This window comes from Eurytemora carolleeae, unplaced genomic scaffold (assembly GCF_000591075.1).
Source record: "Eurytemora carolleeae unplaced genomic scaffold, Eaff_2.0 scaffold190, whole genome shotgun sequence".
In the NCBI taxonomy this organism is placed as follows: domain Eukaryota; kingdom Metazoa; phylum Arthropoda; class Copepoda; order Calanoida; family Temoridae; genus Eurytemora; species Eurytemora carolleeae.
The window spans coordinates 197,729-222,230 of record NW_019396577.1 but is presented as its reverse complement, the minus strand read 5'-3'; the positions used below and the strand labels follow the sequence as shown (position 1 = coordinate 222,230).

General features: G+C 32.7%; 5 protein-coding genes across 9 annotated transcripts; all 5 read right to left on the bottom strand.

The window, feature by feature from the left end:
- Positions 1–2: 2 nt before the first annotated feature.
- On the bottom strand, positions 3–1,231 carry LOC111705812 (tRNA (cytosine(34)-C(5))-methyltransferase). The gene is made up of 2 exons (XM_023478492.1): positions 1,136–1,231; positions 3–906 (listed from the first exon to the last, which is right to left on the bottom strand). Exons 1-2 carry the CDS (start codon positions 1,177–1,179, stop codon positions 171–173), a joined length of 780 nt encoding a protein of 259 aa, XP_023334260.1. The 5' UTR covers positions 1,180–1,231; the 3' UTR covers positions 3–170.
- Positions 1,187–7,875, bottom strand: LOC111705817 (tRNA (cytosine(34)-C(5))-methyltransferase). Its single transcript, XM_023478496.1, has 11 exons — positions 7,792–7,875; positions 5,514–5,568; positions 4,879–4,913; positions 3,748–3,796; positions 3,282–3,383; positions 3,083–3,137; positions 2,001–2,077; positions 1,707–1,771; positions 1,502–1,570; positions 1,355–1,398; positions 1,187–1,211 (listed from the first exon to the last, which is right to left on the bottom strand). The coding sequence occupies exons 1-11, from the start codon at positions 7,798–7,800 to the stop codon at positions 1,187–1,189; spliced, it is 585 nt and encodes a 194-aa protein (XP_023334264.1). The 5' UTR covers positions 7,801–7,875.
- A 690-nt stretch (positions 7,876–8,565) lies between these two features.
- On the bottom strand, positions 8,566–11,500 carry LOC111705807 (tRNA (cytosine(34)-C(5))-methyltransferase). Of its 2 annotated transcripts, none has more exons than XM_023478485.1 (4): positions 11,384–11,500; positions 10,360–10,466; positions 9,778–9,849; positions 8,566–8,670 (listed from the first exon to the last, which is right to left on the bottom strand). In XM_023478485.1, the coding sequence occupies exons 1-4, from the start codon at positions 11,486–11,488 to the stop codon at positions 8,586–8,588; spliced, it is 369 nt and encodes a 122-aa protein (XP_023334253.1). In that variant the 5' UTR covers positions 11,489–11,500; the 3' UTR covers positions 8,566–8,585. The 2 variants fall into 2 exon arrangements, with proteins under 2 accessions (XP_023334253.1, XP_023334254.1); XM_023478486.1 differs by having other exon boundaries at positions 8,569–8,650.
- On the bottom strand, positions 11,496–14,587 carry LOC111705806 (probable signal peptidase complex subunit 2). The gene is made up of 7 exons (XM_023478483.1): positions 14,404–14,587; positions 14,154–14,282; positions 13,683–13,760; positions 13,361–13,403; positions 12,835–12,910; positions 12,485–12,575; positions 11,496–11,885 (listed from the first exon to the last, which is right to left on the bottom strand). Exons 1-7 carry the CDS (start codon positions 14,497–14,499, stop codon positions 11,820–11,822), a joined length of 579 nt encoding a protein of 192 aa, XP_023334251.1. The 5' UTR covers positions 14,500–14,587; the 3' UTR covers positions 11,496–11,819.
- LOC111705805 (dehydrogenase/reductase SDR family member 7-like) lies at positions 14,504–18,697 on the bottom strand. 4 transcript variants are annotated; one of them, XM_023478479.1, is made up of 14 exons: positions 18,486–18,689; positions 18,340–18,402; positions 17,762–17,817; positions 17,385–17,428; positions 17,115–17,217; positions 16,887–17,011; positions 16,430–16,495; positions 16,192–16,231; positions 16,011–16,083; positions 15,566–15,617; positions 15,465–15,489; positions 15,331–15,367; positions 15,179–15,275; positions 14,504–14,963 (listed from the first exon to the last, which is right to left on the bottom strand). In XM_023478479.1, exons 1-14 carry the CDS (start codon positions 18,609–18,611, stop codon positions 14,899–14,901), a joined length of 972 nt encoding a protein of 323 aa, XP_023334247.1. In that variant the 5' UTR covers positions 18,612–18,689; the 3' UTR covers positions 14,504–14,898. The 4 variants fall into 4 exon arrangements, with proteins under 4 accessions (XP_023334247.1, XP_023334249.1, XP_023334248.1 ...); XM_023478480.1 differs by lacking the exon at positions 15,179–15,275 and having other exon boundaries at positions 14,924–15,000; positions 18,486–18,697; XM_023478481.1 differs by lacking the exons at positions 17,115–17,217; positions 17,385–17,428 and having other exon boundaries at positions 18,486–18,697.
- Positions 18,698–24,502: the final 5,805 nt, after the last annotated feature.

Here is a 24,502-nt window from a genome sequence, read left to right as displayed (position 1 = left end):
TCTCTGAAAGTAAAAAATTGTTTAGTCTTTGGTTCTTGAACCCGTTTTCTTATGAGATCATATTTGACCTTCTGACCATACATTGTAAACTGTACAGTTCAAAATCTACATAATTATAATAAGTTAAACCACAGCATTCTTGATATAAATTTAGTTTGCAAATCGAACTTTCAATCCTCTAATAATAGTTTTAAACTTTCTTTGCATTCTTTCTTGAGCATAACTTCGATCTTGTTTTTGCTGACAAATGCTGGCATTAGAAGCATTTCCATGCTGTCAATTAGTTTGAAGAGAACCAATCCGTATTCCAATCCTTGTATCTTCTCCAGGACGGTCGGAGATAAATCCTCGGGTTTAGGACACGGTTCCGATACGAGAGAAGCGAAGACCGTCCTCGAGACTTCTATTTTCCGGTGTGATATAAGATTACCAAGAAGATGAATACTACCAGAGAGAAATTTATATTTAAATCGCATCTTACGTCCCTCTCGACAAAATATTTGCGTACCCAACATTGCACAATCAATACTGGGGTTATTACGAACAAAGTTCTTTAACACATTATTTACAAAATACACATTTCGCGCTTTTTTGCGATCCTCTGACCATGTGAGAAGATTTGTGTTGTCTAGTTCAATACCAAATATACTCTTAAAGTCGTCCAAGTCCTTAAAGTCAGCGTAAAATTTGTTCTTTGTTTTCTGAATACAGATCGGAGAGTTTAAAGGTGTTGGCGCAGGAGTTCTTTGCGCGCGTGGTTGCTTGTTTTCAAAATAGCGGATTTTTCTAAAAATGGCAACAAAGAAGCCTCCGTCGTCGTTATGGTGAGGAAGGAAGCGCATAGTTCGGTCAAGTTTAAGATATCGTGTTCCTGAATGGGGAAACATTTCTTGTCTGATCTGTCCTCTGAATAATGTTTAATAAATAATTTTAAATTTTTGACGTTCATGATTATCCAAACCAAATAGAGTACTAGGTGTTGGTTTAACATTTTTTAGAAGTTTATTTCTGGATCGACCATTTTAAGTTCTTTTAACTTGTTTCAAAACAGATTTTCAAAGATTTTTGGAACACAAAACCATTTATCTTAAAGACAACGTTCGTAAGAAATGAATCTTATTTATTAAATAAATGCCTGAGATTCTCTGGTACAGAATGATAATCTTTATACTCGTTCATATTCTTGTCATGAACCCGCCAGTGATCTAACCCTTAATATAATCAATATAAGATCATGAACTACGTAAGTAGTACAGTGGTCGGCGTTTCTATCAATACAATGAAGACGACTTTTATTTTTCATTACTAACAAGCTTTTTCAAATTAAATTAAACCTTTGTAAAAGAAAATAAACTTCGGAGAAAAAATATGAATAAGTCCTTCACTCTCTTCAAGCAACTAAACCAATTAATTTACGATTCTTAGAACGATCAGAGACTTAATATTACAATCAGTTGCTGTATTGAAATCAGTTATAAATCAGTGTAATAAAGTACAGTACCTGCGCTACCACTGCTTCGTTCTCTATTTGATTCATACTGCAGCTACTGTACGCCATCAGACCCTCCTCCTTGATAAAAAAAATAAATGATCATCAATATTCACAAAATAAAAAAGTACATTTTCAAGATATCAAATATCACTCAAATATCACCCAATCATCCCCCCCCCCCTTATCCATGTTTTTATTAAATTCCTATTCCTACCTTAAGAAGATGAACTCCACGTCGGGCAATATTTAGCTGGAGAGAAAATCTTTCATTCCCTCGCGCTAAAAGAATAGAAGATAATTACGTGCTAATTAAGTTTTACCTGAGCTGTAATTTTTTGAAATTTTAATTGTTAATTGCAAAATTCTCCCCCTAAAGTATCGTGAATTATATATATATAAAATATACGTACTTCTAATTACAAAAAGCACGGTGACGAAAACAATCTTTTCTAATACCCACCTAACGCAAAATAACGTTTTTTTATATCTCTGTTATTTACTTAAGTACCTGGGTTCCAATTGTTCCAGACATTGGGATTTTTCCTGATAGTTCCGTCCCCGGAGCAGGGAACATCACAGATTATTCTAGAAACAAGGAACATTAGATTATTCTAGAAACAAGGAACATTAGAATATTCTTGAAACAATGAACATCACAGATTATTCTAGAAACAAGGAACATTAGAATATTCTTGAAACAATGAACATCACAGATTATTCTAGAAACAAGGAACATTAGAATATTCTTGAAACAATGAACATCACAGATTATTCTAGAAACAAGAACATTAGATTATTCTAAATGAACATCACAGATCATTCTAGAAACAAGGAACATTAGATTATTCTAAATGAACATCACAAATTATTCTAGAAACAATGAACATTCGATTATTCTAAATGAACATCACAGATCATTCTAGAAACAATGAACATCACAGATTATTCTAGAAACAAGGAACATTAGATTATTCTAAATGAACATCACAGATTATTCTAGAAACAAGGAACATTAGATTATTCTAAATGCACATCACAGATTATTCTAGAAACAATGAACATCACAGATTATTCTAGAAATAAGAACATTAGATTATTCTAAATGAACATCACAGATCATTCTAGAAACAAGGAACATTAGATTATTTAAATGAACATAACAGATTATTCTAGAAACAAGGAACATTAGATTATTCTAAATGAACATCACAGATTGTTCTAGAAACAATAAACACTAAAATATTCTGTAAACAAGGAACATTACGAACCATTGAAATATTCTCAATAGTATCCTAAAAAACCTTTATCTGGCCAATATTGTGGAAGATAACATCGTTTTTCTAGCTTGACAAGTATTTGATATTGATAAGTCCTACATTGTTTTCCTGCAGCAGATATGCGCAAGTCACTTTTCTAGAAAATCCACATTTGAAAATAATAAATTTTCGAAAATATAAACACGGTTATCTAATTCATTCTTGATCAGACAATATTTTAAGGTTTCCGTTGTGAATCGGACATGCCACTCTATAAATGAGGGATTACTAGAAGGATTACGCCTGCAAACCTGTGAAAATGAACCGAGCTAACCTGTCGAACAGCAAGGGTTGACCGTCACCCTGTTTCATGTCCGGGATATCCTCACCTGTATAATGAGAGCTAATGTAGCTTTAGAATTTGTTTATATTTCGGAGAAATGAAAAACATACTCCCGTGATATTACTGTCATAACTAAAATTTTTAATTAATTGTAAAATTAAGCTTTACTAATAATTCAGACAACGCTCACCTCTGAAATTTGTGACCATGATACAAGGAGATGAAAAAAGCTTCATATTTCCCGCCAAAACCTTACATCGTTTTAAATCCGGTTCATTAGCGATCAGAAACCCTTTAAACCACAACAGTTCAAACAGAAGAAAAAAAAAGATCAAACTCAAATGGCAACTTTCTAAAAAACAATCTAATTCAATTTGCAGAAAAGAAATCATTAAATAAAATCTATTAACATCCCATTCTTTTGCAACGATTCTTTCATTGCTAAGATAATTTAGAATTTTCATCATGTCGGTAAATTTCTAAAAAGTTTGTGTCCAAACTAATCTAAAAGGAAATATAAATATTTTAAAGGGGGTGGGGGAGGCAAATAGCTTAGAGGTTTAAATAAAATTTTTCATTTATCAATAAATAAGTTTATGAAGATTTTTTTTTTATAAAAATAAATGTCTCGGACAGTTAAAAATCTATTGGATTTCCTGAGGGTATTTCTCCTTGAAATAATCTGATCTGCATTGCCTCTAACACCTTCATAACATAGAATGTTCAAAACACTTAAAGGGACTGTTAACGTAATTTAAAATGATCCGAAATCTCTCTAACACCATTTTTAAAAAAAATTTGTTTTGTTTTGGGAGTTGTACTCCATTGTCTAGCAGTTGCTCTTTCAGAAACCAAACTTGATAAAGTTATAGGGATTCTCTTCCAGGAACCACACTTATAGGGGTTCTCTTCCAGGAACCACACTTATAGGGGTTCTCTTCCAGGAACCACACTTATAGGGGTTCTCTTTCAGGAACCACGCTTATAGGGGTTCTCTTCCAGGAACCACGCTTATAGGGGTTCTCTTCCAGGAACCACGCTTACAGGAGTTCTCTTCCAGGAACCACGCTTATAGGGGTTCTCTTCCAGGAACCACACTTATAGGGGTTCTCTTCCAGGAACCATGCTTATAAGGGTTATCTTCCAGGAACCACACTTATAGGGGTTCTCTTCCAGGAACCACACTTATAGGGGTTCTCTTCAAAGAACCACGCTTATAGGTTCTCTTCCAGGAACCACACTTATAGGGGTTATCTTCCAGGAACCACACTTATAGGGGTTATCTTCCAGGAACCTCACTTATAAGTGGTAATATTATCAAAAAGGTTTAAAGATTATTTTTATTATTTTAGACATGGCATTCTTTTTAAAAGGAGCCTCACTTAAAAATACGTCAAAAGTCCCTTTAAAGGCTTAAAATAGTAACAGGGATATTTGTTCAAAATTAAAACGGAGCTAGTAAGTTAAATTTAAAATCATTCAATGTTTGAATTTTTCTAATTCTAATTAATACTTTGATATGAGAGGAAAGAAGGTTGAAAAAATATGGCGATTATATGGGAATGGCGTGAGACTTCACTGGTACATTTTATGAACTTAGATACAATTCCTGGTAGATTTTATGAACTAAGATTTAATTCTTGGAAATTTTACGGACTAAGATACAATTCCTGGAAGATTTTACGGACTAAAATTCCTGGAAGTTTTTACAGACTAAGATTCAATTCCTGGTAGATTGTATAGACTAAGATATAATTCGTGGTATATTTTATGGACTTATTAACTACCTGTCCTGTTTTTGAACCAGGGGACGCACACATATCTACAGATCATTCATATACGTTTGTAAAATGAATATAAATGAATAAAAATGAATGATAATGATGATTATAAATGAAAATAAATGTTTATATATCAGTTAAATTAATGATTTAAATGGTTAAAAATAAATATAAATGATTATAAGTAAAAATAAAATGAATTTTAATGATAATTTATAAACAGATATAAATTATTATTAATAAAAATAAATGAATATAAATGAATTTAAATGATTGCCTAGAACAGCATGGTTAGGTTGAATGATTTCAAGGGGTTGTAAACGATTACAAATGCTTTCAATGAATATTGATGATAATAAACAATACATATGAATACAAGTTATTGTAAATGAATATAATTGAATAAAAATGAATGATAATGAATTGTTATAAATGAAAAAAAAATGTTAATATATATGTTAAATAAATTATTTAAATGGTTAAAAATAAATATAAATGATTATTTATAAATAGACAAACGATTTTAAATAGTCATAAATAAATATAAATAATTATAAATAAAAATAAAATGAATATAAATGATTATTTATAAAGAGATATCAATGATTATTATAAAAAAATAAATGAATATAAATGATTGCCTAGAACAGCATGGTTAGGTTGAATATCTAGGCAAGCAACAGGGACCATGGAGACCTAGAGTAAAAAATAATTCTAATCAAGTAAAAATATTTTGTAATATATTTTATGCCTGCTTCATCCTATATATTATATAAACCCTCCAATTATAAACCTGTTCCATCCTATCTATATTGCCAGTAAGCCTTCAATTATGAATTTGCTCCATCATATAAAGATATTGCCAGAAAGCCTCCTATTATATACCTGCTACATTCTATAATAATAATAATAATAAGCCTCCTATTATGAATTTGCTCAATCCTATATATATTGCCAGTATACCTCCAATTATATACCTGCTACATCATGGATACATAATGCCAGAATACCTCCAATTATATACCTGCTCCATCCTGGATATATATTGCCAGTATACCTCCAATTATATACCTGCACCATCCTGGATATATATTGCCAGTATACCTCCAATTATATACCTGCTCCATCCTGGATATATATTGCAAGTATACCTCCAATTATATACCTGCCAGTATACCTCCAATTATATACCTGCTCCATCCTGGATATATATTGCCAGTATACCTACGATTATATAACTGCTCCATCCTATATATATATTTGGGTGTCCCATTTTGCACCCAAAAAATTTGTTTGAGCTAGGTTGATGAGAAGTGCTTGCAAGCATCGTGCATTTTCAGATTTTAGGCCCAACTCGTTCGATACGCGCGTAGTTGGATTTTTTTTCTTCACAAAAGTTGAACATATCATTTGCAATAAATCCAATTCTAATGTATTTAGACGTTTAAATTTCTAAAATTGGTTGATAAATGAAGATTCAACATAGATGTTTGATAAAAAAAAACCTGCACTACAAAATCTGGAATATTTCAACCATTTTAAGATCTGAACAAAAAAATCACCAAAATGAGCAATTTCACATCGATCATAATATCATTCATGTTATTTGTAAGGGGGAGGGTATTTACCAAGGGCATATACGGGGGGGAAGGGGGCAGTGCATCCCCCTATACCTGTGAAGGGGGGGGGGGCGTAGCATCTCCATCCTGAGCCAACTGGTTGATATTACATTGGAATTGATATCTTTGTTGTTCCCTGGTATACCTTGGCTATCCGCCCCGATATGCCCATTGACATCTCCAGCAAGTGAACATGTATACCCGTCTTCTCTAAGAGCTGTTATTATTGTTAGTAATATTGCACAAAGCTCTGCTTCCAAACTTGGAAATTATCCCCTCCGACTTCGGGTGCCAAGTACACAACGCATATTGCTACATTGCTATTGTTCTCGTGGATTAGTATCCACTCTCGCTCATTGTCCAGGTAGGGATACATTGGTAATGGCAGTTCATAATGTGAGTGGTTGAGGTCTGATTTTAGTATGGTTAGTATTCCGCCACCTTTCTTTTCCTTTCCTAGCCTCTCTTTAAAGTACCATGGGAATTTATCTAGACTAGAGAGGTCGTCATTTGACACCTGTCTCAGATGCGTTTCACTCAGGCACAGGACATGTAGGCTCTCATCATTCATGACCTCCATGATCATGTCCTGTTTAGTGTCTCTTGTGAGACCGTTGCAGTTCCATATTGCACACTTAATGCTAGTGTACATGGCTACTACTTTAGGCGTTTGTCTGTTCCTTAGAAGCCGTTTTTCACGGTTCCCATTCCAGGGTTTACCTATTGCTGGGTTCGTGTAGGAGTGTCTCTGTTAAGATTAATTCTTTTTTGTAATTTTCCTTTTTAGTAATTCTTTACAACTTCAAAGCGGAAACTTTTTTTGCCCCCCCCCTCCAGGAGCTCCTAAGGGGGGGGGGGGGGGGCAACGTTCGGACTGTAAACTCAGGACATTTGGCTTCTTGGATATATTTTTCCCTCTGAAAACTGACACCAAAAGGAACAATATTAGCTGCATTGGTTTCTGTGGTACAACTGGGTGCCAAATGGGACAAACTAATGTATATTACCATAAAGCTCCAATTTATACCTGCTCCATCCTATATATAATGTCTTTAAGCCTCCATTCAATATACCTGCTCCATCCTGTATATATTGACAGTAAACCTCTGAATAATATATCTCCTTCATCCTGTAAATCTAGCTAATTAAACTCCAATTATATACCTGCTCCATCCTATATATATTGCCAGTAAGTCTCCAATTAATATACCTGCTCCATCCTGAATATATTACCAGTAAGCCTCCAATTACATACCTAATCCATTCTGTATATATTACCAGTAAGCCTCCAATTATATACCTGCTCCATCCTGTATATATTGCCAGTAAGCCTCCAATTATATACCTGCTCTATCCTGTATATATTGCCAGTAAGCCTCCAATTATATACCTGCTCCATCCTGTATATATTGCCAGTAAGCCTCCANGCCCGACCGCCGCCAGGCGGGGGAAGCACCATCCCACACCCATTCCAAATACCGGACCTTTAACCCCCCACTAGTTTTTCCCCAGCTGGGGGAGTCAAGGAGATAATTCCGGTGGTTGGCAAACCAATCAAACCCATTGGTTGGTTGGTATCTGACAAACGTTAAGGGGAAACCAAGAGTTTTACCCCGGGTTTAATAGGGATCCTGCTAACTAAATTTTACTGGGTATTCACAATAAGAAACCATTTAGAAACAAGGATGGGTTTAACATAATATACGCAAAGGATGAAGATTTAGAGACACATAATAAGATTTTATTAAACCTTTTAAATTCTTTTATTATAATATTAATTACATAATCATATCATTATTTGAAGAACGATTTTGTTAAAACAAATCTTTGTTTTTAAAATTGAGTGTTCGCGAAAAATGAAAGGGGGTATTGAGCTATAGAGATTTTAACTTTGAACAGTTAAACTTTTGCTTTAAACCTATGAGATATCAGACATTGTTTACATTATACTTGTGAATTAAGTATTAGCAACAAAGTAATTAAACTAGGTACGAACAGTTAAACTATTTCTCTAGCGTAACCGATAGTTCACAATATAAGTAGTTCTATACAATATACATGACCAGTTCAAGTTTATTAAATCCGACCTCTGACCTACCTTGAGATATTAAACTTCCAAGTATTATTATCTGGATACCAGGTTACAGGTTCAACTCCAGCTGCAGTAAAATATCCAGACCTAGAGCAAACTTACTTTTCATCCCGACCATACACATTACTCATACACGTCCTACTTTCAGCCGGTCTTCTCATATCCTTCCTACTTTCATCCCAATCCTTCTCATACCATTCCTACTGTCGTCACGACCTACTCATACCATTTCTACTTTCATCCTGACCCTATTCATACCATTCCTACTTTCATCCTGACCCTACATATACCATTCCTATTTTCATCCCTAACCTACTCATACCATTCCTACTTTCATCCTGACCCTACTCATACCATTCCTACTTTCATCCCCGCCCTACTCATACCATTCCTTCTTTCATCCCAACCCTATTCATTCCATGCCTACTTTCTTCCCTACCTTACTCATACCATTCCTCCTTTCATCCCAACCCTATTCATTCCATTCCTACTTTCATCCCTATCCCACTCATACCATTCCAACTTCCATCCCGTCCTACTCAAACCATTTCTATTTTAATCCCTATCCTACTCATACCATTCCTACTTTCATACCGTCCTACTTTCATCCCTATCCTACTCATACCATTCCTATTTTTATCCCCGCCCAACTCATACCATTCCTTCTTTCATCCCAACCCTACTCATTCCATTCCTACTTTCATCCCTACCCTACTCAAACCATTCCTACTTTCATCCCGTCCTACTCATTCCATTCCTACTTTCATCCCTACCCTACTCATACCCATCCTACTTTCATCCCTACCCTACTCATACCCCTACTCATACCCATCCTACTTTCATCCCTACCCTACTCATACCCATCCTACTTTCAACCCTACACTACTCATACCATTCCTACTTTCATCCCTACCCTACTCATACCATTCCTACCCCACTCATACCATTCCTACTTTCATCCCTATCCTACTGATACCATTCCTACTTTCATCCCGTCCTACTCAAACCATTTCTACTTTCATCCCTACCCCACTCATACCATTCCTACTTTCATCCCTATCCTACTGATACCATTTCTACTTTCATCCCGTCCTACTCAAACCATTTCTACTTTCATCCCGATCTACTCATTCCATTCCTAATTTCATATTTATATTCATGGGTATAATATTGAAATGTATTCTGCTCTATTTCCTTAGTTTTGTTAGAATTCTCGTAGCTTCAGGTTTGGACAAAATAACACGGAATGCAGCTGGTAGTCCAGATCTAAATATAAATATTTTAAAACTGTATTAAGAGATATAATTAACAAAAAATTAATTTTAGATTATTTCATCGCTTTATATTACATCAGCACGGCGCTTAGATTTAGAATAGGAAAAAATAATTGAACATGAAAATAATATTAAGCCCGTATCTGCAGGTCACGCTTGGTCTAGGTTACTATATTATAAAACGAATTTAATAGTAAAAATTCCCCAAACAAATTTTAATTAATTTGAAATTTGTTAAAAACATTTAACAGCTGGTACCGGATAATTTTGTTAACCAGGGGTATCAATAAAAATATAACAAATGTTAGGCAAAGGTAATAAAATTTATTAAATAAATCATTCCTTCCCTTACTCTTAGATTAGTGTTTTTAAGAGATTTCTTGTCCTGAATTGGGAGAGTTGCCACCCCACCCCCAATCACTCTTCCAAAATTATACCCAGCCCCGGGGCGGGTGGATTGTAAAAATAAGTACCCCTGTAAAACAGGACCCAGCTGACCAACCTGCATACATCAAGGAACGTGTTAAACTCATGATCCTCGCAGATCTTCTGCTTCTTGTAGAACTCTTCAAACAACTTGTTCTGCTTATTCGTCTTCACTAGGATACCCTGAACAAAATATATTTTCATTATATCACACAATTCATTTTATCGAAAATTCAACAAATTATGATCGAACAACTGAAAAAAAAGATAAGAAAATAAATAGAATTTCTAATAAAAAACGAAAAAAGCAAAAAGTTCAACATTTAAAAGAAAATGTACTTTTTAATATAGAAAAGTCGAATAACTAATTTAAAAAATCATATCGTAACCCCAAAAAGATGGATAAACCCAAGTCTGTTTCTAAAACACTAAATCGCTTCTTTTCATCAAGGATTTTTTATTCGTTTCAGTGATGAATATCGAGTCAAACCTGAAAGCTTCCATAAATATCATAACTAATAAACCCCACATATTTGTCTTAAATTTTGATTTTAGAATTACGGGAATGTTCTAAACTTCGCTTAAAAATTGTAAATCGATTGCTTCCAGTTTTTAAGCCAACATGGCTTTCCAAGTTAGTATTACATAATTTTATAGGAGTATACTTTTCTTGGTTTATGCGTTCCAAGATGAATAAGTTGACTTATATATGGAAAACTTTATTTCCAGAAAAAGCTGGGTTCCCAAGCTAGTGTACGTAACATATTGGAATTAAACGCAATAGTCGTATTATTTTTAAAAGCAAGCATCATCTATATAATAAAGCTCTTCGCTTATATATATATATATATTTGTATGTTAGCTATAGCTGGCCAAACAGCTTGACCAAATAATTGGCCGAAATTTTTTAGGAAACCCATGAGTACCCTGAGGGTAACATAGGCTAAAAATTAAATTTTTTTATCTTTAGAATTCAGATTTTTTCAAAATTTTCAATTTTTTTCGGGCAACGTCGGGCAATTTAGCTAGAAATAAAATCAAGTAAAATATTTAGAAAGGTCAACAATAAGTTCAAGTCTAGAATTAAAACAAAAACTCCCCTTGGAATTTCTACAGCTCTGTAATGCAGGAATAGAGTACGCTCGTTTCGGATTTGTGAGAACACGTAGAAATCCTACAATTCCATTTTTTATACTTAAATACATTCTTTCATCTGAAAAAGTTATACCTAATAATATGAACAAATAAGTAAAATAAAGTTATAAATCCATAAGGGTTTAGCTTCTATTTTTCAGCTCTACCAGTATATTCTTACAACTAAAAAAATAAGGATCCATCATATTGAAAACAGGTATAACTAGAGCGTTTTGGACACAAAGTCTGCCACAAAAGTAAGACCAAAACCAGCTTCATCACAATGCAACACGTTCAAAACGCAAAATTAATTGTCCAAAAACATAAACTTCCAAAAATTTAGCAAGTGAGTGTAGAAAATGCGGGAGAAAGATGAGAAGATGTGTACGAAGGGCTGGAAGCTCATTTATCCTTCTTAGCAGAGGCCAGGGAATTATGCATCTTCATTACAGTTGTCTCAATGATATCCTAAAATAATAAGGTTTGAATTAGAGGGATGAAATCGCAAACTTTCTCCAGGGCCAAATTTATCTCCTCCTGGGAAAATATATTTTTTTATCTTCTTGGTTGGCAAATGTTATCTCCTGGTCCAATTAATTTTTTTAACCCTGAACAATGTTTTTGATCTTCCAAACAATGTTCTTTATCTTCCAGGGCCAATATCTTTACATCCCGGGCTATGAATCTTTATCTCCCGGGCTATTATTTTTTAGCTCCCAGGATATTATTCTTTATCTCCCGGGATATTATTCTTTATATCCCGCACCGTTATTCTTTATATCCCGGGCTATTATTCTTTATATCACGGGATATTATTCTTTATCTCCCGGGATATTATTCTTTATCTCCCGGGCTATTATTCTTTATCTCCCGGATATTATTCTTTATCTTCCGGGATATTATTCTTTATCTCCCGGGATATTATTCTTTATCTTCCGGGATATTATTCTTTAACTCCCGATCAAAATTTTTTATCTCCTGGGACAATGTTCTTCATCTCCCTGATCAATGTTCTTTATCTCCCTGGTCAATGTTCTTTATCTCCCGGGCCAATGTTAATTATATACCTGGCAAATAACTCCGTTCTCGTCGATGAAGTCCGCGACGGACCTGCTGAACCCTGTCTCTCTGGATTGTCCGGTCTTACCATCATTTAGCCTGATAAACAACAGAGTTGAAAACAGATTTAAGATTATGTTGCCGTTTGACACTTAAACGCTTAACACTAACAGAGCCAATATGCAATACAAAACTATCTTTTAACATTTTGATTATTTTTGTTATTTTTTGTTTCATCAGTAGTAGTCGAGGTTAAAATTTACCATTTATTCTGGTTCCAACTATTTATTATGGTTGGAAGATAGAAAATTTTTGGCGATTTAGAATAATTATATTGCAAGTACATATATAAACCTACTTGATCGTAACCTCATACATGTCATCAAACTTCTTCATCTTGGACGCAACCTCCCAGGTACTGTCAGGATCCAAACCTACAATTTATTAATTGATTATTTGGTTGATTGATCAATCAGTAATTAGTCACATACACACGTTTAAGGCAAACGCTATTAATGTAAACCATACAGAAACATTATACAAAACATCAAAAACGTTTATTTCCTTAAAGTTACTCACGAAAGAAAAGAATTCAAAGAAGACTGAAGTGTACAGAATTCATTTAAATTTTTTGTTACATACATGGTTCCCTACAATTTCACTTGTCATTTCGCATTAAAATTACTAGGTATAAATAAAAATAATTTATTTTAGGCAGGGAGTGAAATTCAATCTTTAAATACGAGTTTCAGTTTGTCATTAAAGTCTCATGATTTGTGGGTAACCCTGTACTAAAAATCTATTTAAAATTTTGATTAGTATACGGTTAAAATTCTACGTTAAATGCTTTTTATTTTATTAATGTACATAAGTACAGTACATACCTGCTGGATCTCTCTGCATTACGACAACAAAGATTCCCTTCTCCTGTACAGTACATGTTATAAGGGCAAGCATATTCTTTTTAAACCCCCCGGGAAAAAAAGCCCCTCCCCCCCCCCCCCCCCCTCTTTATTTTACAAAACAGTAACCTCCTCTGTGGCTATCTATCAATCTCATATAAATACCGTTCAAAACTGAATTAATTTCAATTCCTATTTTGTGAGTCATTCTATTTTTAAGAGCAAAAAAATCAACATCCCTGACACCTACTCTTGCTCCCGATACCCTACCCCCCCCCCCCTTCCTCTGGTATAATCTGTATTCCTTGAATGTAGTGTATAGGGTGAGTATACCCATCAGAAAGAAGTATCCGCCAACACAGCAGATCAAAATAGGCTTCGACTAAATAACAAACAATTAATCAATCAATCGATCAATCAATAATTATCAATAAATAAAAATTTTATTATTAGATGGATGTTCGGTTAAAGGACTGTTAGCGTATTTTCAAGTGATCCTCCATGAAAAAATGACAATCCCCGGTTAAAGCATTGTCTGGTCAAGTATTTGCACGAAGAGTCACTAAAATTACGGTTACAGTCCCTTTAAACGTTCAATGAAAATGAAACACAGGAATTGTGCAGTGTACACAGCACACACACATTTCATTCAATTAGTTGGTTTTTAATCTACTGGTAAAACTATATTTGCTTTATAACGTCAAATATAAATAAAATAGTTTAAATTTGTCTTAATTTCCCACAATTTTATTGTTCCATTGTTTTATCCAACTACCTTAGGGAAGGGATAGAAGAAGTCCCAGGCGAGGGCAAACATGGCAATTCCTACGGCAAGACCACAGATAACGAGCCGGCCGTCCATCAGCCGATGGTTCTCGGCATATGGCAGCTTTTTTGTCATCACCTATACATTACAATTATGTATATTTAGTCTTTGCAGCTTTTTTTTTACAAAAAATATGTCTATACCTAAATATAGATCGAAAATTAAAATATTATTACTAATAATAATCTGAACAACTTACGTCTCTGATCGCGTCATCAAGAGCGTTCTTAACTGCAACACCATCCCACTTAAACACCTTGACCGGCTCAACAGCTTCCCCGCTCTTTTTCGACATTTTCTCTGTAATTAAATAAGATTATGATTTAACATTTAATGGATTGTTGACGTCATTTCAAGTAACCCTCCAGTTAAAAAGTTCACAATTGCAACCTTCAATTGTCAATTTCAAGGTGATAAAGGGTATCTCCAATATATCTCCATTTTGGTGAGAAATGGCACCGGTAGAGAATCAGACATGTAAAACTCTTTATATTTGACAATATTGAAATTAATCAAGAACAAGTTTATGTATTCCATTTTATATATGTTTTAAATATGTTCTAGTATTCTTGTTCCCTGTACATCTTTTTCTATTATTTTCCCACAGAATTAAAGGAATCAAATATTGAGTATTTTCAAAACCCAAAATCAAGTGTCAAGTCTAACACAACAATGTACAATGTCCTTTCTAGGATTATTTGTATTTGTCCGACTCCATGGCATTCCTAGAATCCCTTACATTTGCCAGAAACTTAGCTCCTAACAATCATTCAAGTTCTGTTTTAAGATGTTTTATCTGAAATTATAAATTTCATTTTATTGATGTCAGAAGTTGTGTTGTTTATATGTAACTTACTACTCTATTTCTATTAAGAATGTTTAATAACTGATACATATTTTTGAATATAAATCACGTATAAAAAAACTTTTAACTTTTGGGATGCTTTATAAATATTCAAGAATTGAATAAATTCCTAAAAGTTTCATGAGAGATTTAGAAACAGCAGGAAGATACTGATTCAAGTACATCATTGGAAGTACTGGTGCAAAGCAAAGCCAAGACTCAGGCAGCTTAATACAAAAAAGTTGATTTCATAAAAAAGAATTAAATAATGTCTTTTTTTACCTTGTTCGCAACCGCTATTAAAGATAACTCAGCACATCTATTTATATTCTTTTTGATCGATTATGCCAATACATCATTCAAAATCTGCAAATTACCTTAAGAAAAAATTTATGACAAAAAAAAAGAATAATTTCCTTTCTGCTGTCATCCTTTTGTCTCCTAAATTAAAATGTTATTTAAATAATAAATAGCTTTTCATACAAAAGAATTAAGCAAAACTTTGAATTTCACTCGCCTGGTTTCATGCTTTCACCAAAACGTTCTCCAAACTTTTCTGTTGCGGCAACCTTGTCATTTTTCAAAATTTTATAATAATATTTTATACAAAAATTTAAGTTTTTTTAATAACAAATTTTATTAACTTTGCAGATTAAAGTTAGGAAAGTAGTTTTAGTGACAAAATTTTATAATAATATTTTATACAAACATGGAAAATTTAAGTTTTTTAATAACAAATTTTATTAACTTTGCAGATTAAAGTTAGGAAAGTAGTTTTTGTGACTAAATATTATAATAATATTTTATACAATCATGGAAAATTTAAGTTTTTTTAATAACAAATTTTATTAACTTTGCAGATTAAAGTTAGGAAAGTAGTTTTAGTGACTAAATATTAGCAAAATGTTTTTTTCGGAAAATAACGAAGAGTAAACAAAACAATATTATTTGTAATGAATAACCTGGAGTAAATTAGAAAATGTGGGGCCAGGACATAGCATGGTAATGTCTATTCCACTTCCAACTTTTTCATTTCTTCAGAAAAAATCTCTTCAATAGTCAACAATATTTGCCAGACTTAAACGCAATTTTCTTTTCAATATTTCTTCTAAATAATTTAATTCATTGAATCAAGATTTTTCCCTTAGGCTTTCAAAGTATCCATGAAGGGCGTGCTTAGAGCCTAATTTTAAAAATCATTGCTTTTGAAAATTTAAAACAAGATATTAAATGTTTATAGCTCCATGTTATTTGGGTTTTCATGTGAAATTATGTCATATTTTACATTTTTGAGGGAAAATTTGGGGTGCAATCTTTGAAAATATAAGACAGTATTTGTACAAGAAGAAAAAGATGTTCCCATCCTGCAATGTATATTCTCCTGTATAGGTTCCGGAAAATGGAACTCCTGATTTTCCAGCAGGACTGGACATTATTCCTATCATACCTAGTAATTGATATTTTTTAGAGTAGCTCCTTACAGAAACTGTAGTCGTAATTACGAGTATATCCATTTTTAGAGTAGCATGCCAGATTTACAACAGTACCATCAAATAAAAGTTCTCATTTTCTCTCTCTTAAAATTGATTTTTCAATTATGGTTTGTCTTTAATCGTGGCTTGCAGATTTTGTTTCAGAAATAATTGGAAGTAATTTAACAGTTAGTTGTACACTTCTAAAGTTAGAAAACGATGATATCATTTTTAATCAGATGAAGATTTGAAGGGTACTGCTATAAATAGTACTACTTGAAATTACAACGGCAGAGCTCATTAATGTCACTTAACGAGCAATATCGATGGATATGATTTGAATAATTTTCATTTCTATTGTAAGACCTTGTTTTGCAGTAAGCATATGAGGAAGAATGACCCTGGTTAGGTTTATTACTGAGAAAACATTTAGATCGAACATGCTTCTGTCAACTTCCAAGTCGATATGCTCCCATCGAGCTCTCTGAGACCTAACACACACAAAATCTTGATATAATCCTAATCAAACCCCTACACTCTCGAGGAAACAATCTAACCTATTTGAGAATGAATTAGGATCCCTTTAGCCTTTACCTCCCTGCATTGTGAATCATTACATCAAGCCGTCCAAACTTATTTAGAACTGTATCAAATGCTTCTTTATGTTTGGAAAACTCGCAGAGATCAAGAGGCAGAACTGCAGAGCAAATCTTTTGTAAAAACTTGCAAAATATTCAGTTTACACATTGTTTTAGAGTTAATGCAATATTGATTTAAAATTTAAAAAAAATATATTTTCTTAAAAATATTCCCACTGGAACTATTTTCTTTTAAGTGGTTTAAAACATTCAAATGATGACTCTCCTAGGATATTTTCTTCAGCTGCACCGGCCGCAATACATTTCGTCCTTACATGGGAAAAATACACTAAAACACGTCAATTTGCTTTAAGCATTGATCTAGATTTGAAAATTTTGTGACGTGACAACAGTTAATTTCTGATTAAAATAAATCAATTCATAGATATATAGGTAAAATGTTTCATATTGTCACTTAGAAAATAGATCATTTAATCTAGTCCAAAACTTGAAAGAACGGTTAAATCTAATTGCAAAAGGCAAAATTAAACAAAAGATTTGGCCGTATTGTGGAACTAACATCTACTTTATTACTCAACAGAGGTTTGGTCCATCACCATCACATAATTTTAAATCTATATTTTTAGAAAGTGAATTATTTACCTAACTTCATTTAACAACGGTTCCTGTCTGGCGGTCAGAACCAATTTTGCACCGTACTGCAAAGTAAGAAGTTAAGAACAAAAATATTAAGGGGTAACATGTTGAGGAACGATTTCACAAGATTTTGAGAAATATCAACAGGCAAACTTTCATTCTTTTCTATACGTGGTATATTCCTAGAGACCGATTTTTGGACCCCCCCCCAGCCCCCCCCCCCTCCTATCAAATTTGTACATGGGTCTGACAGGAAGTGTCTTAACTTAACCTAACCCGTGGCCGCAGCGCTCGGCCCAGAAAGTGTCTTAACCTAACCTAACACTAAATAACAAAGAAATAATTAATAATAAATTTGCTGAAAAAATAAATGGTCATGTACAAAATTGATAGGAGGGGGGGGGCTGGGGGGGGTCCAAAAATCGTTCTCTAGGACAGACCCCTATACGCCTTACATGAAAATTTTTTATATATTCTCAACTTGAAATCATGAAAATTTGATTTGCATAAAATAACCTAAAATTTTAAAAAATCGGTTTAAAGAGAGAAATAAATTCCACCAAATGATAAAATATAAAAATTGCCTTGGCAGCTTGAACAGCCAGTGCAGCCCCTATTCCCGTACTGGAACCTGTCACCCAAACAACCTTTGGGAAAATTGTAGTATGAAGTGTATGTACGAATTTCGTTGCTAAAAAAAATACCTAAAATTAAACAGATCGAAAACTACCTTGTTTGAATAAAATAAATGCAGGTTTGTTCCAGTTTTTTCATAAAACCAAGTTGTAATGTCACAATCTAACTTCAGCATCAATAAGACAAAAACAACAGTAAGTAAACATAACAAGAAAATCATAATTCTGAAAAGTAACGATTTTTCGAGCTCATAACTATCATGTCAGGTCTATAAGAATGATTTTTTGCGCTAAAAATGTGTTAGAACCAGTTGAATTTTAGAAAAACTGAATTTGTTTGGACACGTATATCAGGACAGAGAAGGAAACTTTAACGCTACGCGGCATTATTCCATTATTTCTCTTGAGTAAAAGTCGTCTTTGCTCTGCCGGTTTTCTGAAGATGCCAAACGCTTGGACGAATTGAACGAATTGGACGTATTGGACAAAGGTTCATTGGAACTAAAAACATTATTATCATTAACTTTAAAAGTAAAATAGAAATTTTATGTTCATTTAATGTGGCTCAAGAGTGCAACTTAATGGGGGAGGGGAGGGATAACTGCCCTCAAAGCTTCTCAAAAGGAGTGAAGTGAAGAGGGGGGGGGGGGTTTACGCAATTTTTATAACTATAATTAAGCCGTTTGAACTGTTGACTTTTTGAACTATTAGTAGTTTGAACTATTGCACGCGCGGTACCACGTGTAGTATATAGTTCAAACGACCTATAGTTAAAAAATAACATTCTGTATAAGCATAATTGTACTATTTTTTTGTTCAATTATATTAAAATAAATATATTTCAACTATATAGTTCAATTGAGCCGAAAAATATATGTTTAAATGAGCAAACAAAATAACGTTCAAATGGCAAAAAAAGTTCAGATGAGCAAAATAAAAGTTCAAATGATTAAAAAAACTGTTCAAATCAGCAGAAAATATAGTTCAAATGAGTCAATATAGTTCAAATGAGCAAAAAAAATAATTCAAATGAAAAAAAATTTAGTTTAACATGAGTCAAAAATAGTTCAAATGAGTAAAAAGATATGAGCACAAAATATAGTTCAAATGAACAAAAATATTTAGTTCAAATGATCGCCAAAAATTAGTTGCTTATTTGAATTATCTTTTTGATTTATTGAAAATATTTTTTGCTCATTTGAACAATTTTTTTTGCTCATTTGAACTAGTTTTTGATCATTTGAACTATATTTATTTGCTCATTTGAACTATTCTTTCTTATTTGAAAGCATATGTTTAGGTTAAAATTTGAACTTAATTGTTTTGCTTAATTTGAACATATACTTTTTTTACATTTTAACTGCTTCTTTGAACTACTTTTTTGGTCATTCGAATTATTTTTATGTCCTTGTGAAATAATTTTTTGATCATGTAAACTATATTTGTCTTGATCGTTTGATCTATATTCTATAGTTTCATGAAATATAAAAATTTTTAAACTGCATATTTAAAAGTTCAAATGAGTAAATAATGTATTGTTTGAACTATCAGGAAATGACATCATTATTAGTAGTTAGAATGAACAATTTCAAACGATCAATAGTTCAAATGATCAATAGTTCAAACCGTGCATTATTTCAAATGCACCACCGAGGGGTGCACATGTCTCATGGCATGGTAATACAAAATATGTTCAGGACAAAAATAGAGACTATATATAAGTGAACAGTAAAAAATTATGATTGTCAGTTCTCTCTGAAGATTCAAAATTCTAGATGTCAATATGCAAAAAAATCTCAAATTATCGTTTCATCTCCATGACAAATAATATCCTCTCCTTAATGATTGCGCCCCATATGGGCATTGGGCAATACTGGAAACAAACTAGTCGGTGGTAAAAATAATTGTTTCCTCCCTGGCCTAGCCTCAAGGGGGAGAGAAAATTTTCCTGATTTCTTTTAATTTAAATCCATCTTACAACCCTGTGTGTCAGAGGTGTATTCAAGGGGGGCTAAGGGGGCTAGCCCCCCATCTGGACCAGTGAAATCCATTTCAGGGGGTTTGCAGGCCCCAACGAGTGCTGAGCCCCTATGCATAATTTATTTTAACCATGAATAAAAGTGTAGCAATGGGATGTCTCAGTTTTTTAGTGTCTTAAATCCGAAAACTATATGGGAATAATAGTAAAATAATAGTAAAGTAAAATAGTGAGACACTAAAACATTGAGAAGGTTTATTCATAGTTGAAATATATGTAAACCAGACATAAGCATGGTAATAAACAATTATGACATTTAACCATTGAGACACATGCAGTTATGAACATGCAGATACAAGTGAGACTAAAGTTGAAATAAATTTTACGAAAGATTTGTTGTTTTAACTATTTTTCTTTCCAGAAATTGTTATTTCCCCTGAGGGTATAGGGGAAATCTTATAATTCCCCATGAATTGTTTTGAAGAGCTAATACTACAAAATACTTTATTGATAAAACATGTAATATTCAAAATCTAGACAATATGTTAACATGATAAAAACATATATTAAAAAAATTTACAGAATCCAATTTTAGAACCTTAACCGACTCATTATAAAATTTATTAGAGTATTAAGTTATTAAGTATTAACAGTAGGCATATCTCTGCTTGGTAAACAAGGCAACTACTGGACCTGAATACTGAATAGTGTATATCTGTATACATAGGAGAAGGGGGAATATTTAAAGCAATGCTAAAAGAATTTTAAAGTCTTAATGTAAAGTATACCTTTAAACAGTGTTTAAAAAAATCAAAAACAGTCCATAATTTTTTAATTAATTAGTTAACAGTTTATTTGAAAAGCTCTTAAAAAATTCATGTATTAACATGTGCCTCATGTTAATATTTGTCATAAAAGTAAAAATAAATATTTTTCAGCCTTTTTCGACGTACTTATTAATTTTTAAAAAATAGCACCCTTACTATTAAAGTTATGGGTTTTTGGTTTTTTTAATGAGCTAGCCAATTCAAAAGTTAGACCAAGGACACATATCACACTCCCTTATTTTAACTCTAAGGGCAAAACCATAGCTATATTGGACAATAAAGCCCCAGGGTTAAACGAACAATATCATAACAAAAAAAAAATATTTTGTAATAATTATATAATAGTCCAAAAATTATTTTCCTAAAAACTATTTTATATTTTCAAGATTGAAATCTGCTTCTTATGTTAAAATGAAAAAGTTAATCCTTTGAATTCTCAATTTCTCTTTTAAAGAGTTGTTAAATGAGTTCATTTTTTTAAAGCATTGTCTTCAAGTATCTTACACTCTTTTATTTCAAGAACTTTAACTGAAGAAAAATGGAAGTCACCAGAAATAACAGATTAACAGACATACACACACGGACACAGTCCACCAGACCTTCAAGGAGAAGGTAGTTATAGACTTAAAAAGAATTCAGTAGTAAAAATCCAAGATTGAGTGGAATAACAAAGCATGGTTGTAGACAAACTATGTTTACATTATAATGATACAAATGGTTAGTGTTAGACCAACTAAAGTTCATTTAAATACACATGACAAATATATTTCCATTTGACTCTTCTGATCAGATGCTTTGTGCTATCTGCTGAGTTTTGGGGGATCCCGGGGATAAATTGGCCGATGAAACTGCTTTCTTTGCCAGTTAGATAAAGGCTGTTTCACTCCTTTCTCCAGCATTCATCTTACCCTAGCTGCCCTTTAAACCGCTCTTTTAATGGAACATACTTGATATCTCCGGATGAGAAAGAGTGTTCAATACCATTTGGGACTGCAGATCTGGATTGTTTGGCTTTATTCTTGGATTGCATTTGTTAGGCATTATTTCTCCAGCAATGAAATTATATGATACTATACACACATGGGGAAACCCTTGGCTAGGTTCACAATAGGATTAGGATAAAAAATACCTAGGTAAGGGTTACTAGATTTTTAAAAAATGACGATAAAAGATGTAATCATAATATACATATTTTTCAGATTTTAGAATTGACTAAACTGAAATTATTAAATCATATCACGAAGGAACTAAGTCTTTGCTCCAAAATATGACTTTCTAATCTCTATATCTTTGCAACCCAAATTTGTAAACGTTAGATATTTCAAACGGTGAATTATGTTATTTCTAATAATTTAAGTTAGAACTATTTAAGTTTTACACCATCAGGATATGGGGATTAGACAATTTGAATTTGTGGCAAAGACTCAATGCCTTTGATAAAGTATTGTTTCTTTATCAATAATTTAATTTAATAAAAATTTAGGGAACTGCTGGAATTACCGTGGGCTAGAAGACGATATAGTGAGCATAGAGCTAGAGTTCAATCTGCTGGAGCTAGAATAGATTGTAATACACCCAATACTGCACATATGCCACATATTAGGTGAAAAAATAATTTTAAGTTTGATTTGGGCTGAGAACTTAAAAAGAATAAAAAAGACTTGATGTATTTCTCTTACCATGCTAATTCTAATAACACTGGTATACGTCCTTGAATATTATTCTATTATAATTATTCCAGATCTAAAGTCTAGCACTCTGAGCTTTACAGCACTCTGTAAATATCCTTCATTTTCTTTAGAGCAATGAGATTCATATTTTGTTATATTTTTAAAACATTTTTCAGTGCTTAGCTAAAAACTTACAGGTTTATAAGATCTAGAAGTAGAAGGTATTAAGAAGGAAAATGATCAGATTATTTTAGGATAAAAGGAAAAATGGATCAAAAGGAAAAAGAGCGACAAGAAGAAATCCAGGTAACAGCCGTAGTCGAAACACTTTACAAGTAAACACTGGTCACTGTTCAATTACAGTGTACAGACTACAGTTCAGTTAGTTCAGTGCCCCTTTTTATAGATATGTTATACTAGCTCTTAAATCCATTACAAAAGACGACATTATAAAACGCAATCTTTAATTAGCAAAGTCTTTGATAACTCCTGTTATGGAAGAGCTTTGGAGAAGATCAAAAATGTTTTGAATTTTAAAGGGACCGTTCACTTATTTGAGTAATTTCAGGGAAAACTAAACAGCCTATTCGCTGTTGATTGGTAATAATCTTACTTTTCAAAGACAACCGTGGCCGGAGAAAAAGCCGATTTTTCGTTCAGAATTCGAGCGCAAAGGGACGGTCCCTCTCTATAGACACTAATTGATGCTTTTTTTAGTATGTTGTGAATCAAAATAAATTTCGAATATAAAATTAAACTGTAGTATCTAATCGTTAATTGTAAATGTCATTATTTTGTAATTTTTTTTGTTTTTTAACTTTCTTTTTCTAAAATAACACTATTTTATTGCATTCAAAATTGGTATTGCCTGTGTAAAAAGCTGAATTGAACGCGGCATGACAAATGAAAAGTTGTGCACATACGGGAATAAAATCTACAAAATCTACGAACCAAAATACGAGAAATGATTAATTGATTGTAGTAGAGACGTCGTCTTTGAATACACATTTTACATGTTTACATGTTTTACATGTTTAATACGAAAAACGTAAATTTCTTTCTAACTCAAATATCAAAAGTTTTCATATTTTAGTACATAATAACGAACACAAAATGACATTAAAATATAATAAATTTAAATGTTATTGGGCTGCTGTTACTGAAAAAAACATCAATTAGTGTCTATAGAGAGGGACCGTCCCTTTCTGCTCAAATTCTGAACGAAAAATCGGCTTTTTCTCTGGCCACAGTTGTCTTTGAAAAGTAATGCTATTACCAATCAAGAGCGAATAGGCTGTTTAGTTTACCCTGAAATTACCCAAATAAGTGAACGGTCCCTTTAAAGGTAACCAAATTAATTAGCTTTGCTCATACTTTTGCGTAATATTAAAAGTAAGGGAACTGCGAGGGATTACAAAGTCATACAAGTAATTTCCCAATTGACCTTTCTGTCAAGTGGAGAGTAATGTACATACAGTGTAAAATGTACATTTACATATTCCATTCGCTATTCATTATAAGCTATAGTAACTTTTCATTTGACAGGGAAAGGTTAAAGCCATTGTGTGTTCAACTCATTTGCATAGATCTTGTGATAATTTCCAATTGGATTGATGTCGAAAATTTTTTTTAGAATT

Excerpts from the sequence above, each read along its gene's own strand:
- LOC111705812 (XM_023478492.1), bottom strand. The coding sequence starts at position 1,179 with ATGAACGAGTATAAAGATTATCATTCTGTACCAGAGAATCTCAG. Across the intron at positions 907-1,135 it reads TCTGTACCAGAGAATCTCAG|AGGACAGATCAGACAAGAAA; the intron begins GCATTTATTTAA and ends AACATTATTCAG.
- LOC111705817 (XM_023478496.1), bottom strand. Across the intron at positions 3,138-3,281 it reads CATGGTCACAAATTTCAGAG|GTGAGGATATCCCGGACATG; the intron begins GTGAGCGTTGTC and ends CTCATTATACAG. Across the intron at positions 1,212-1,354 it reads ATTCATATTTTTTCTCCGAA|GGTTAGATCACTGGCGGGTT; the intron begins GTTTATTTTCTT and ends GATTATATTAAG.
- LOC111705807 (XM_023478485.1), bottom strand. The coding sequence starts at position 11,488 with ATGTATTTAAGTATAAAAAATGGAATTGTAGGATTTCTACGTGTTCTC. Across the intron at positions 10,467-11,383 it reads AGAGCTGTAGAAATTCCAAG|GGTATCCTAGTGAAGACGAA; the intron begins GGGAGTTTTTGT and ends TATTTTGTTCAG. Across the intron at positions 8,671-9,777 it reads AGAATTCTAACAAAACTAAG|GTCTGGATATTTTACTGCAG; the intron begins GAAATAGAGCAG and ends AGTTTGCTCTAG.
- LOC111705806 (XM_023478483.1), bottom strand. The coding sequence starts at position 14,499 with ATGTCGAAAAAGAGCGGGGAAGCTGTTGAGCCGGTCAAGGTGTTTAAG. Across the intron at positions 13,761-14,153 it reads TCTTCTATCCCTTCCCTAAG|TCGAAGCCTATTTTGATCTG; the intron begins GTAGTTGGATAA and ends TTTGTTATTTAG. Across the intron at positions 12,911-13,360 it reads AATGCAGAGAGATCCAGCAG|GTTTGGATCCTGACAGTACC; the intron begins GTATGTACTGTA and ends AATAAATTGTAG.
- LOC111705805 (XM_023478479.1), bottom strand. The coding sequence starts at position 18,611 with ATGATTTTCTTGTTATGTTTACTTACTGTTGTTTTTGTCTTATTGATG. Across the intron at positions 15,368-15,464 it reads AAAAGGATGACAGCAGAAAG|ATGTGCTGAGTTATCTTTAA; the intron begins GAAATTATTCTT and ends GAATATAAATAG. Across the intron at positions 14,964-15,178 it reads ATCTCTCATGAAACTTTTAG|GAGCTAAGTTTCTGGCAAAT; the intron begins GAATTTATTCAA and ends AATGATTGTTAG.